Here is a 12830-nt window from a genome sequence, read left to right as displayed (position 1 = left end):
TGCCCTTGGAAACCATAGAACAGTCTTCATTACTCAAAAGATATAGTTTCAGAGAACACAAAACAACAATCTACCATTACAAAGGTCATCCTATGGATGATCTATTGGATCCTTGATTCTGACTGCTTCTAATCATCAGGGAACACTATAGCTCATTAGAGTCACGCAGTATTAAAACTACAACTTAAGGAACAGGGAATCCTCTGTCACTAAGAGCACATCATCTGTTACAAGTGTGGGGAAAAAAAAAATTACCTCAACAGATACACCAAAGGATATTGCATTTTGTCAATGAATAGTGATCTCAGAGTGCCTAGTCCTTCAGGGACTAGCAAACTGAGGATTTTTATTTCCCAAAGCTGTGATGTTTGAGAGAGCTCATCCTACTACCATCCTTTGGATTTGTGATTTAATTATTTAATACCAAAGTTAACAAAACTATGATTTGAGAGAGACTGAAGCATTTTTTAAAAGTTTTCTGAAGGTTGGGAGTTGTTATTTCCTTATAATTAAAAAAAATTATGTTTTGGTTCCTCTAAAGATGTCCTCAATTGATATCTCAAGTCTATCATTTAACAGAAGGCTATTTTCTAAAGGGTTAGAACTATTAATGAGCAATAATTACTCACTAATTGGGGAAAAAAGTATTACTCTATTATTTCAAACAACCTAAGTAGAAAGATCATTTAAAATCTGACTTTCTGCTGAATTCAGATGGAACATCTGTGGTAGACTACTTAGCCCTTATAAGTAATTTGACTTTTGAATGTAAGCAGAAGAAATTTTAAGGAAAGATATTAATAGCCTAAATGAGAGAGTTTTTTAAGACTTGGATATATTTCTCCTTGAGTTGTCAGTTTAATTTCAAAACACTCTTTAAGACAACTTTACGAGACACAAATTAGAAGTGCTAGTTATATGGTGAAACTGATGACCCTAGTTAACAAGAAAATCTTCTATCTCAACCATATATATTTTGTACTTAACTTTATATTAAACTTTCTTCTTGTTTAGGTGCTGTTGGAAATGTGGAGGAAGTGATATAAGGTATTCTATCTATGAAAATGTCCAATGAAATTTTCAGGAAAAAGGGCCTATGACAATTCAACTACAAGAATTTTTATGATTCTGAATAAATCATTTTTTAAAATTAAAAAGATGTTAACATTTCACAATTTTTTTAAAAAATAAGTTGGAAAGAACTGTGAATAGCTTTAAATAACAGAGAAGTGTTTTGTCTAAAGAGGCAATAAAGGTTGCCTTGAAACTTTTTGAGGAAGAGAGTAATACAGTCAGATTTATTCATTAGAAATATCAATTGAAAAAAAAGAAAGACTGGATCTAGATAAAACAGTTGGAAGGAAGACCCCAATGATTCAGGTGACAACGAGCTAAATAAAGATAGTGGTTGTGAGAATAGAGAGAAAGGGATGTGAATAGTCATATAAAAATTATCAATACTTCTCTTTCCTTCACTTCATTTCCTGTACTTTTAGCCACCAAGTCATTGGTCCATGAACTAAACCCTAAGGACTCAGGCTTTTATACCTGTGCTATTACCTTCTTGATGAATAATGTCTTAGTCACTCACTAAATCTAGACCCAAGCTCCAGTTATACTTAATTTCACTTTCAGTATTCTCCCAAAACAAGCTGAGACTCTAGAATCCTCAGTCAATCTCCTTATCCCCTTCCTAGTTCTGAATCACAATAGAATTCATTCATTCAAAACAATAGTGTCATAGTACTTGGAAAAGGTTTCTCAATCACATTCCCTTTAATTGTGGTCAATATTGCTAAACACAAACATAGAGGTTTACTGAATAATTCGATTTACTTGTTCCAAAAGGTCATAGAGAGAAGAAAAATCCAAGTTTTCTGAAGGACACAAGCTCAAGAGAACAGGTAGAAAGAAAGGGTAAGTTATACCTTTGTTTAAAAAAAACAAAAAACTTCTATCACTGAGACTTATTCAAAAGGCAACGGGATTTTGAATAGGAATGAGAGAGCTTTGATACATGCTTACACACACAACTGCATCTATTAGACTGCTTAAAATGCAAGGAATAACCAGTATCATAAATGATAAACATTAGTATGTTTCTTGGTCTGCTAAAGTAGAAAAACCACTTCGCTTTTTCAAATTTATTAATTGTTTGAGCTATGTTTCAAAGATAATACTTAGATTTTTCCTCATAGAAATAGTAGATATTGTCCAGCAATGATTTTTTATTTTGAATAAAGTTATAATAATTGAGCAACTAAATGAAACTGTCAAACACTGGATAAGTGGGTTTGGAAATTTCCTATCCCCTGATTATGGTTCAATTTCAAAATCTTTCATTGACTTGCGAACTGAACAAATAGCATGTGGCAAGTTTCCCATTTACCACACACTAGACACTGAAAGAAGCCCCCTGATTGCCCACGAGGGAAAGGAAGAGCAGATGGTAGGAGCTGGTCTCCATCACTCAGAGAGGGCAATGGCTATAGGATGAAGGCTAAACCTGATGGATCCATTCAGCCTGATGAGGAAGCTATAGAAATACCTTGGGAGGATAAAAAGAACAGGCTAAAAACATTACTAACATTACTCTTATTTAGCATATTCCCAGTGTGTTTCCCTTTCTTTACTTAAATCTGACAGGCAGCATGACTTTATAGGTTGGTAGTTGTTATTGCTATGTTCAGGTCAGCAATTATGTATTACTTCATTGGCACATACCGCTCACAAACAACATTTTCCCACTCAAAGAGAAATAGAAAAGATAATTGGGTTTTGAATAGAATCCTGCCCAAAGTACAAAACCTTTTAACTAAGGTTCAGTGTTCATGAAAACTGAAAGATTTAAAGTTTAATAATAACTGGTACAAGATTTTCCTAGCAGACATATATGTAATAGCAGCTAAAACTGAACTTCAATGACAACTGATTTGAGAGTTAAGTTAGTATGTTTAGGAACTAGTCTTCAAGTAATGAGCAGAAGATGAGGCAACATAGCTATTCTACTTACCATTACAGAACAATATAAATTACATGTAGTTAAGAGTTTAGGAAAAAATGTGTCTCCTGCTATAATTTGTAGAAAGTCCAAAATGGAAATCACACTTTGTAAATATACTAGTCCTTGTTCATATGACATTTTAGTTGAATGAGTCAGTTTTGTCCTGGCAATAGTTCTACTCAATAAAATGTAATTTAGAAAAACAAACTGAAAATAAAATGGGCCACATAAAATTAGAATTTTAGCTACTCATTCTTAGTTTCTGTTCCTTTGTCTTCACTTAGTACCTAGTGTCAAGGAAAGGTAATTCTTTACTTGACCTTTGCCTTTTAAAATAAATTCACTAAACTTAGATGAGCTTATGCAGTTTGCAGCTTTTCTGTATTACACTTAGGATACTGTGGAGAATACAGTTCTACGTAGGAATAATTTCTTTACTTTTGGGTGGAGAATTAATTACAATACACTAGGATACATCTAATACATGTGTCCTATTGTAAATCAGCTATTATTGTTCTAAATAATTTTCTGTTGAACTTGAAAGTGATATTTCACCTTTACAAAAGTTTCCTGAGATTATTTATTGCAAGATGTATAAATTCATTATTTGAATTTGTGGATTTATTTAGCTATTTCCAAAATTCAGCTCTGATAGTTATCTCATGGAAGAAGTGCATTCCAGACATAAAGAGAAGAAAAACAAAATAAAACAAATAAGCCTAGGTCAGGCTTTTGCCTATATGTCTTCTGGGTTAACATGATCTAATACAGTGAAATTTTTAAGTGGAAACCAATTATGAGCATGCTTGTACAATTTATTCAAAGTCCATTAAAGAATGACTTGATCAGTAATGAATTGAACCAGTTACACCCAGAGAAAAGACTCTGGGAGATGACTATGAACCATTCCATAGAATTTCCAATCCCTATATTTTTGTCCGCCTGCATTTTTGATATCCTTCAAAGGCTACTATTTCAAAGTCTGATTCTTTTTGTACAACAAAATAACTGTTTGGACATGTATACTTACATTGTATTTAACTTACACTTTAACATATTTAACATGTATTGGTCAACCTGCCATCTGGGGGAGGGATGGGGGAAGGAGGGGAAAAATTGGAACAAAAGGTTTGGTAATTGTCAATGCTGTAAAATTACCCATTCATATAATTTGTAAATAAAAAAGATATAATAAAAAATTAAAAAAAAAAAGAATGACTTGAAACGTATCTTTTCTGAAGAACAAAAGCATTCACATCTTCTTTTTTCAACTTATACCACATCTATCCATTTTTCCCACTTCTATAACATTATAAAAACAACAAAATCTCTGCCCCCCAAAAAAGGGTAATTATCCATATCTGACATATGAAAAAATTGAGAATAAGGGAGATTAAAAGGACCATCCAAGACACAAAGATGGTAACCATCAGTGGAAGGATTTGAATGCAGAACATCTGACTCTAGAATTAGTATTTTTTTAAAGTAAAATTTAAATATACATGACCTTACCTAAATACAATTTAAATTTTAATTATGCAGATGTTAGATTCTCTACCAAAGAGTACTTTTTATTGATGACAGATTATTTGGAGGAGATAACTAAGAGAAAAAAATAACACATCTAAAGAAAAATTTTCTTACATAATTTTTGTTGCCATTGAACAGTCCAGCAGACTGTACTGATGAGCTTCTAGTTCTTTCTACTTGACCAGCAATCTAATCAACAGAATTTTTTTTTTCCTTTTCTGCCAAGATATACTTTGGTGCATGTGGAAAGAATACTTTATTCTGAAGGCAGAATTTACTGAGGCCAAAAGATTAAATTCATGGTCCTTCAGAAAGGGCTGGAGATCTATTGAGACATTCACTGCCAGGATGAAGAACAAGAAGGTATCCTATAGGGAATAGGACACTGGCCCCCAGGGGATGGACCAGATGGGATCTAATAGTTCTTTTCTACTTCTAATTTCTATGATAATTGCAAGTTGCCACGTGGCACATTTTCTTTTTAAGGCAAACTATCTTTTAGTCAATTTAAATTTAGTCAAATTTAAATCTTTTAGTAAATTTAAATTTTAGTCAGTTTAGTAAAATTTAAAGACTGAAAAATTTCAGTCTTTGAACATATTTATTTATGAAATCTCTTTTATTAAAAATTGAATTTATAAAAAAACACCACAGGTAATAATTACTACTTTTACTTAAACATTATCATGAACATAAATTTTTGAAGGTGATATACTTATAAATCAATATGTAGCCAACATTTAGTATAAACATTAACTAGAAACCAGGACATGTTAAATTCTATTAAGTGATCTGAGGACTTTTGTAAGAACTTTGTTCAGTTCACTGAATATTTCTTTAACCTGAAACAATTCAAGAGCTATATAAGAATTATATATAAAAAAAATAAGAATTATGATACTGTTAATTTAATCTTTGAGAAAAAATGAAAACTGTTACTTGCTGTTCTGGAACAAGATCATAAAGTAGAGAAAAAATTATAGTAAAGAAGGAATTATAATTTAAACATTACCTTTGTAATTCAACTCCAAAGAACTTTCCTTTAAAAAGGCGCCCTTGATTTCCCATGGCTGTAATTTCATTGTTCCTTATGAATCCTCAAAGCATTTTACTTAAAGCTCAAAATATTTGTTAGAGTCTAATTCATATTTTAACTGTTGTATTCTTCTATCTTCTCTACTAAACTGTAAACTCTTTTAAAAATAGTATTTTATTTTTCCAAATAAATGCAAAGATTGCTTTCAAATTCACCTCTGAAAACCTTGTGTTCTGAATTTTTCTCTCTCTCACCTCCCACCCCTCTCCCCAAGAGAGCAAGCAATCCAGTAAAGGTTAAATATGTGCAATTTTTCTAAACATATTTCCTTATTTGTCATGCTGCTCAAGAAAACTATGACCAAAAAAGGAAAAAACCCAAGCAAATAACAACAAAAGGTGAAAATATGCTTTGTTCCACATTTAATCTCTGTTCTCTTTCTCTGAATGTGGATACCACTTTCCATGACAAGTGTATTAGAACTGCCTTATATCACCTTATTATTGAAAAGAGACAAATCCATCAATAAACTGTAAGTTCTTTGAGGGTAGCAACTATCTCTCATAGTTAGGCAAGTATCTCAGTGCCTAACAGTATGTTCCAAATTAAAGAAGTTATAAATAAATATTTGTTGAAATAATTTATGGATGAAAGAAAACCATAAGAATAGATTAGTATTTCTTGTGTGCAAGTCACAGATATTTAAATACTTGCATTTCAGTAAGTCAACAAGCATTTATTAAGTGCTTACTATGTATCAGGCATCAAGTTAATCATTGGACATACAAAAAAAAAGGTTAAAAAGTTTCTGCCCTCAAGGAGCTAGTATTCTAATATAAATAACAGAGTAGATGGAAGGAAATTTCAGAGGGGAAGACTGAACAGTTGGGAGGACAGGGAAGTGTGGACTGGGAAAAGCTTCCTTCAGAAGTATGATTTGAGCGGAGTCTTGAAGTTAATCAAAAAGACTAACCGGTAAAAGGATAAAAATAAGTTATTATGAAGATAATTTCAAATTTAAAGCAGAATGAAATCATTATATATATATATATATATATATATATATATATATATATATATATATGTATATATATAAGCTATTATCAAAAATTGTGATGACGTTGTGACTTGGTATTTTTGTTTTAAATCCAAAGTATTAGTTTGAAGTTCATGTAAAATATCTCTGAAAAAATATTCCATATAATTGACAATAAAAGCTTCTCTCCTTTCGTGCTTTCATCACTTACCTCTTAAAACCAGAGTTTTTGTTATACTGAATTCTTCAATGCAATGAAATCACAGCTACAAAGTCAAAGGATACAAATTCTGGTAGAGGGGTATAAGAGATTTCACGGCCCTGCTAGCATTGATGCATGTAGCACATATAAGACTTGGCAGCAATTTTGCAGTCACTATTGCTCCATCAAACAAAGGTCCAAAAAATGGAATCTGTACAAGATAAGAGAGGCAATTTAGTTATGAAAAAACATTATCAATGAACCCTAGGAAAAATATGATTAATTAGCATGAAGTAAGAAATGTAATGACTACATATTCATGTCTATTGATTATATTTTGAATTAAACATGACATAGTTTTCTTCTGAATCAAAATGGGATAGTTCTTCACCATTATCTACTTTTGAATCTCAGTAAAGATGTTTTACCACAAAATTAATAAATTGCTAGATTATTTTGAACATTGCCATTTAAAACTTTACTAATTTACTAGCTAGTATTCTAAATGCATATATTATTATACAACAAGAACAATAGACACATATTTGAGTGAACATTTATTTGATAAGTTTTGCTTTTTTTTTTCCCAGAATAGTTTTAAAATCTGCATTATTTTTTGCCATAGGATTGTATTAATATACCAAAATCTCAAGAGAAAATCAGTGACCACCAAATCATCAAATCTAATTATGTTATAGCTAGTTCCTATTCTCTACTACATTTCAACTAAATCTGATACATCTTCCCACCTGTTTCTTCTTAGAATTCTTTTTCCCCTTGTTTTCAAAAGAGATAACACCTGTAAAGCACTTAGCTCAGTCCTGACACATAGTAGGCACTATATACACTGTTATTCTCTTTCCTTCTTTTTTTCTATGACATTAGATATATGCTTTCCTTCAGTACCCCTGATTGCTCCTTCCATATCTTCTTCCTCATTCCACTTCCTAAAGAGGAAAGGGAGGATGCTTTCTCAATCCATTGGCTTCTGTTCTTTTCTCCCTAGATTTATTTTTATGCTCGGTAATCTAAGTTCTAAGCCTCAAAATCATTTTTAGTTCTTCCCTTTCTCTATTATCTCCTACATTCAATCATTCATAATGTAAAATTTATTCTTTTTTCACAGTCTTTTGCATCTATCATCTCTATTCTCATTGATATCACTGGAGCTCAGGGCTTCATCAGATCATCATGCTTCCTAAGGGGTTTCCCTGCCTCTATCTTCTCTCATTCAAATGTCTTCTGCTCACAACTTCTAAGTTTTGCTGTGTAAAATACTGCTTTGATCATGTAACCTTCTTTAACCTCACCTACCACAACAGCTTCCTATACCTTACAAAACGTGTTGTCAATTCCATAATCCTAAAAAGCTTCTTGTACTCTGAAATTAATTTACTGCTACTTTGCTACTCAATTCTATACATTCTTCAAGATTCAGCTTCCATTTCTCACCTGGTCTATAAAGTTGTCACCTGGACCCTGACAACTCCATTCAGAAATGGTTTTTCCCACATCTTCCGTACTTTAATGGCACATATCTTAGCATTTAATGTTTTATGTTACCACAAATATAAATATATACGATATCATAAGCCATATTATAAATTCCCTTGAGGGCTAGAATTCTGTTGTAAGATTTTGTGTTTTATGAGGTTTAGACACAGTAGGCACTTAATTAAAAAACAGATTAATTAATGTATTCTTTCTCTAGTATTGACTCTTCTTAGTGCTACATAGGTAGATGGGGAGGAGGAGACCTAACATCCTCATCCTTTCTCTTTACAACATGCTAAGTATACTGTTGACCCTCTTGGGCAGTCACAGTCAGCTCTTATCCAGGTAAGGCTTTGGCATTATCATTCAGAGAATATTTAAAAGGTTCATGATACAATAGAAACTTGTCATCAGTAACACAATTACTGATATCTGAAAACTAACAATGTGAGAAAAAAACTATAGATTTGATTATGTGAAAAGTAAAACCAATTACTGTAGTTTTATGTTAATGGCTGACGATTTATGTAAAATTAGCAGGAAATAAATAAAGATTATATATAATCTTTAGAGGAGCCACACTAACTTTATTATAAGTTGTACATGACTTCAATCATTTCATTACAAAATCTAAACAATATTAACTCGATATTTCTATAATTAGTATAAGTAACATAAATAGTGTTGGGGATAAATTTCTCCATGTCAGTTTTAAAAGGCAACTCCATCTTCATTTTTCTTTCATCAGAATTGGGCCCAGGCAAGTACAGTTTTACATTCAGTCCCATTTCTTCACCAGATTTTGTGAATACAAAGGAAGCTTTTGCAGAAAAGACATGACATTGAAGTCCAATTCCTACAAAATTACCCCTAGCAGCTTAAAAACAGGACAAATAGGACAATGACAGATGAGAATACTTGGGGCTCAAAGGGTATTCTGAAATTTCCCTTTATAATACTGTGGCACATCTCTTAAAAGAATAAATGGAGCCACCTTAATGTGACACCACCTACTCTTGCCAAGTAACCAAAACCTTCTGGCGAAGGGCAATGTACATGTGACCTTTGCTTATTGTTCTAAAGTGATAATCATTAACCCATGAAATTAGAATAGTTGGCTTAGGAAATCTATAATTGTCAGATCCAGTATTCTTTCAAAAATATAAATGCAAAACACTTTATTTCCAGAATGTTATCAAAATAGTGAACACTGGTATCAAAGGCACTTAAGGGTCAAAATTTTTGTGTTTTGGGGCACTCTTTAATTATTCCAAAACTTTATGATTTGCTAAAACAAACAAAAAACTCACCTTTCAAATGAATTTGTCTAAAAATGTGTAGTTTTGCATATAAAGAACCAACTACACACATACAAATCATCTATCATGAAAAATAAATGGAAAAAAGAAACTATACAAGCATGTTTTTGTGAATATAATAGAGAATGGCACATGTACATAGCATCTGTGGCATCATAGCCTGATGTGGTAAGTACGGGAAACCTACATCTGGAAAAGTTAAAAGAATAAGGAGCAAGGGCTCTGCATGTGACATCTACCTGGCACTTAAATCTTACCTGTAGCTCTAAGAAGCTCTCATATTGGTAAACCATCTTGGCTGATGGACTAAGGCAAGTTGAGGGTAACCAATGAATTTCAAACAGATTAATGAATTGGGGGATGTCCACCCCAAGCATATGATGACTTCCTTCATTGTAATGGGCAGATGAGAACAATATGTTCCATCAACCGTGAAGGCAGTGGAAGCAGACACTGTGGAGTGCTTAGAGCGTGGCCAGACATCAAATAAGCCACGATCATCCACTGTATCCCAGGCCATGGCCAGTTGCCCTGACTTTTCTCTCTGATAACTCAAGAAGAGAGAATGAGACTGACAACTTTGCACAGGTCTGATTCCCTTAAATCTAATTCACACACAAGTCAAAACATGACCCTATTATGTTATTTATCATCTCTGAAAATGAAGAACAAAATGAGCACAGTACCCCTCCCCAACCAATCTCCATATTCCAGCGCCGTGCATAACAAACCCATTAGCTCATGCTAAGGGATCCAACTCAGCAATTCACTTCTTAAATCAGTCTTGGCCTATCCTCCCTGACCTCTGCCTTTCCTCCATAAACTGCTGCTACAATCAGTGGATCTGAACTTTGCTCAGCCATATAAAGAGAAAGGGGAATCTGATGTAGGGAGGCACAGCTTCCCTTCTGCCTGGATTGTCTGTAGATTAGGAGACACCAAAGCAGCAGAAACTGTACCTTGAATATACACTTTACCCTCCCCTAACCTTGTAAAAAAGGGGAAGTCATTGAAGAATTGAAAGAACTAAGAAAGGGAATAAGCAGGTGTCTGAAGGGAAGGGGTCTGGAAACTTGCTGGGTCCAGTAATTTCCTCACAGAACCTAGTGGAACCAAGACAAGAGAAAAGGATGTGTTTTAACATGGGAAGATGAGACAATTTTAGGTCTAATACTTAGAACAGGGGTCCTCAAACTTTTTAAATAGGGGGCCAGTTCACTGTCCCTCAGACTGTTGGAGGGCCGGACTATAGTAAAAACAAAAACTTTATTTTGTGGGCCTTTAAATAAAAAAACTTCATAGCCCTGGGTGAGGGGGATAATTGTCCTCAGCTGCCGCATCTGGCCCACAGGCTGTAGTTTGAGGACCCCTGACTTAGAATATGAGGGTAAAGCTATGAACTAAAGGAGTCATTTTCAGGGGTGAAGGCAAAATGGCAGGGTAGTGAAAGCACTTAGCTGAGCTCTCCCAATATTCCCCCCCAAATAACTTTAAAATAATGCCTCCAATCAAATTCTGAAGTAGCAAGGCCAAAAGGTGCGAATAAGCCATTCTTTCAGCAAAAGACAATATAGGAAGATCAGAAAGAATGTCTTTGACACTATAATGTATTGTGAATTAGTCCAACCATTATGGAGAACAATGTAGAAGCAGGTTCAAAGAACTATAAAACTGTATATAGATACTTTTTGATCAAGTAATACTAGTACTAGATGTGTATCTCAAAAAGATTAATGAAAAGAAAGAAAAGGGGAAAAGACCTGTTCATACAAAAATAAATTTACAACAGCTCTTTTGAAGTGGCAAAGAATTGGAAAGGGGATGCCCATCAAAAGGGGAATGGCTGAACAAGAAGTGATGTGTGACTCTCGATAGAATTATTTTTGTGCTATAAGAAATGATGAGTAGCATGGTTTCAAAAAATCTGGAAAGACTCATATGAACGAATGTAAAATGAAGTGATCAGAACCAGGAGAATATTGTATATGGTAACAATAATATTGTAAACATAATGAACTGTGAAAGACTTAGCTACTCTGAACAACGGATCCAAGACAATAACCAAAGATGAAAAATGCTATCCACCTTTAAGAGAGAGAACTTATAGAAAGTAAAAATTGAAATGACTGAAGAAACAAAGGTTCAAGCTTTTCGTCCTATCGATTTATTAAATAATGCATGCCAAGGACACAACAAATCAGGACCAAGCCTCTTTGGCTTTTTCACTGGATCCTAAATACTGGGAGAGACAGATTTTTATGCTTTAAAAATTACTCAAATAAGATCAATTAATTAAAAGAAAACAATGAATCAAAATGCAAAATTAGGTAATCTCACTTCTGACTGGAAAAAAAGATTAGAAATTTTCCAAGTTGAGAGGCAGAGAGTGAACAGGTGCAATTCCTAAAACCAGAAAAAGAAGTATTCTATTCTGCCCAAATATCTGTTTTCAATCAAAGGAACATAGAAACAATAATTGATTGACCACTACAGAGCCAGTTTTCAGATAAGACATATAGGATTCATGAGATTTGTGAAAAAGTTCCTTGCCTCCATCTTCAGATTTGATCAAATTTCTAGTCAGCATAACTTAGGTTAGCATTATTAAGGACCTCTAAACAAAAGATAAAGTAGGCCTATCTTCCCCAGCATGCAGGGCTAGATTCAAATAATGCAATAAAGTTTTCTCACAATTTGCACAAATCTTATGAGGAAGAAAAAATCTACACAAGTAGATAAATCAATATGGAAGACACAAAATTAAAAAGCAAGATAAGTACTAAGAAACTTAAGAGATTGTAAACTTATTTAAATAAATATTGTAAGACAAAGGAAATTCAGCAGATTTGATAAAACACAGAATCCTGTGAATTTCCAAAAAATCAAACTCTTGATTGAAATGGTAGAAGTGGTGGCATAAATAATGAGCATGATCAGCAAATATGAACCAACAGTGCCAAGTCTCTCCCAAGAAATGAAAGAGAACAACAAAAGAGAAAGACAGCATGGAAGAAGGAAAGGAACAAGCAATACTGTTAAAAGTAAACATGATCTCACAAGAGAAACACATAAATCTTTAAGATAAGATATATAAACACATCTTAAGGGTCATAGACTTTCCAAAAGAACATTAAAAAATCCAAAAACCTGAACCACCATACTGCAAGAAATAATACCAAAAAACTATCCAGGACTCCTTTACAAAGAAA

At 33.2% G+C, this 12830-nt stretch overlaps 1 protein-coding gene across 1 annotated transcript in view; it reads right to left on the bottom strand.

The window, feature by feature from the left end:
- RALGAPA2 (Ral GTPase activating protein catalytic subunit alpha 2) overlaps nt 1–12830 on the bottom strand; it is a 397768-nt gene that overhangs the window by 116519 nt on the left and 268419 nt on the right. The window contains exon 38 of the mRNA XM_051975852.1: nt 6892–7019. Coding sequence (XP_051831812.1) covers nt 6892–7019 — 128 coding nt within the window. The remainder of the gene's footprint in view (nt 1–6891; nt 7020–12830) is intronic.

The sequence above is a fragment of the Antechinus flavipes genome, chromosome 2 (genome assembly GCF_016432865.1).
Source record: "Antechinus flavipes isolate AdamAnt ecotype Samford, QLD, Australia chromosome 2, AdamAnt_v2, whole genome shotgun sequence".
NCBI lineage: Eukaryota > Metazoa > Chordata > Mammalia > Dasyuromorphia > Dasyuridae > Antechinus > Antechinus flavipes.
This window is presented reverse-complemented; position numbering and strand designations above follow the sequence as displayed.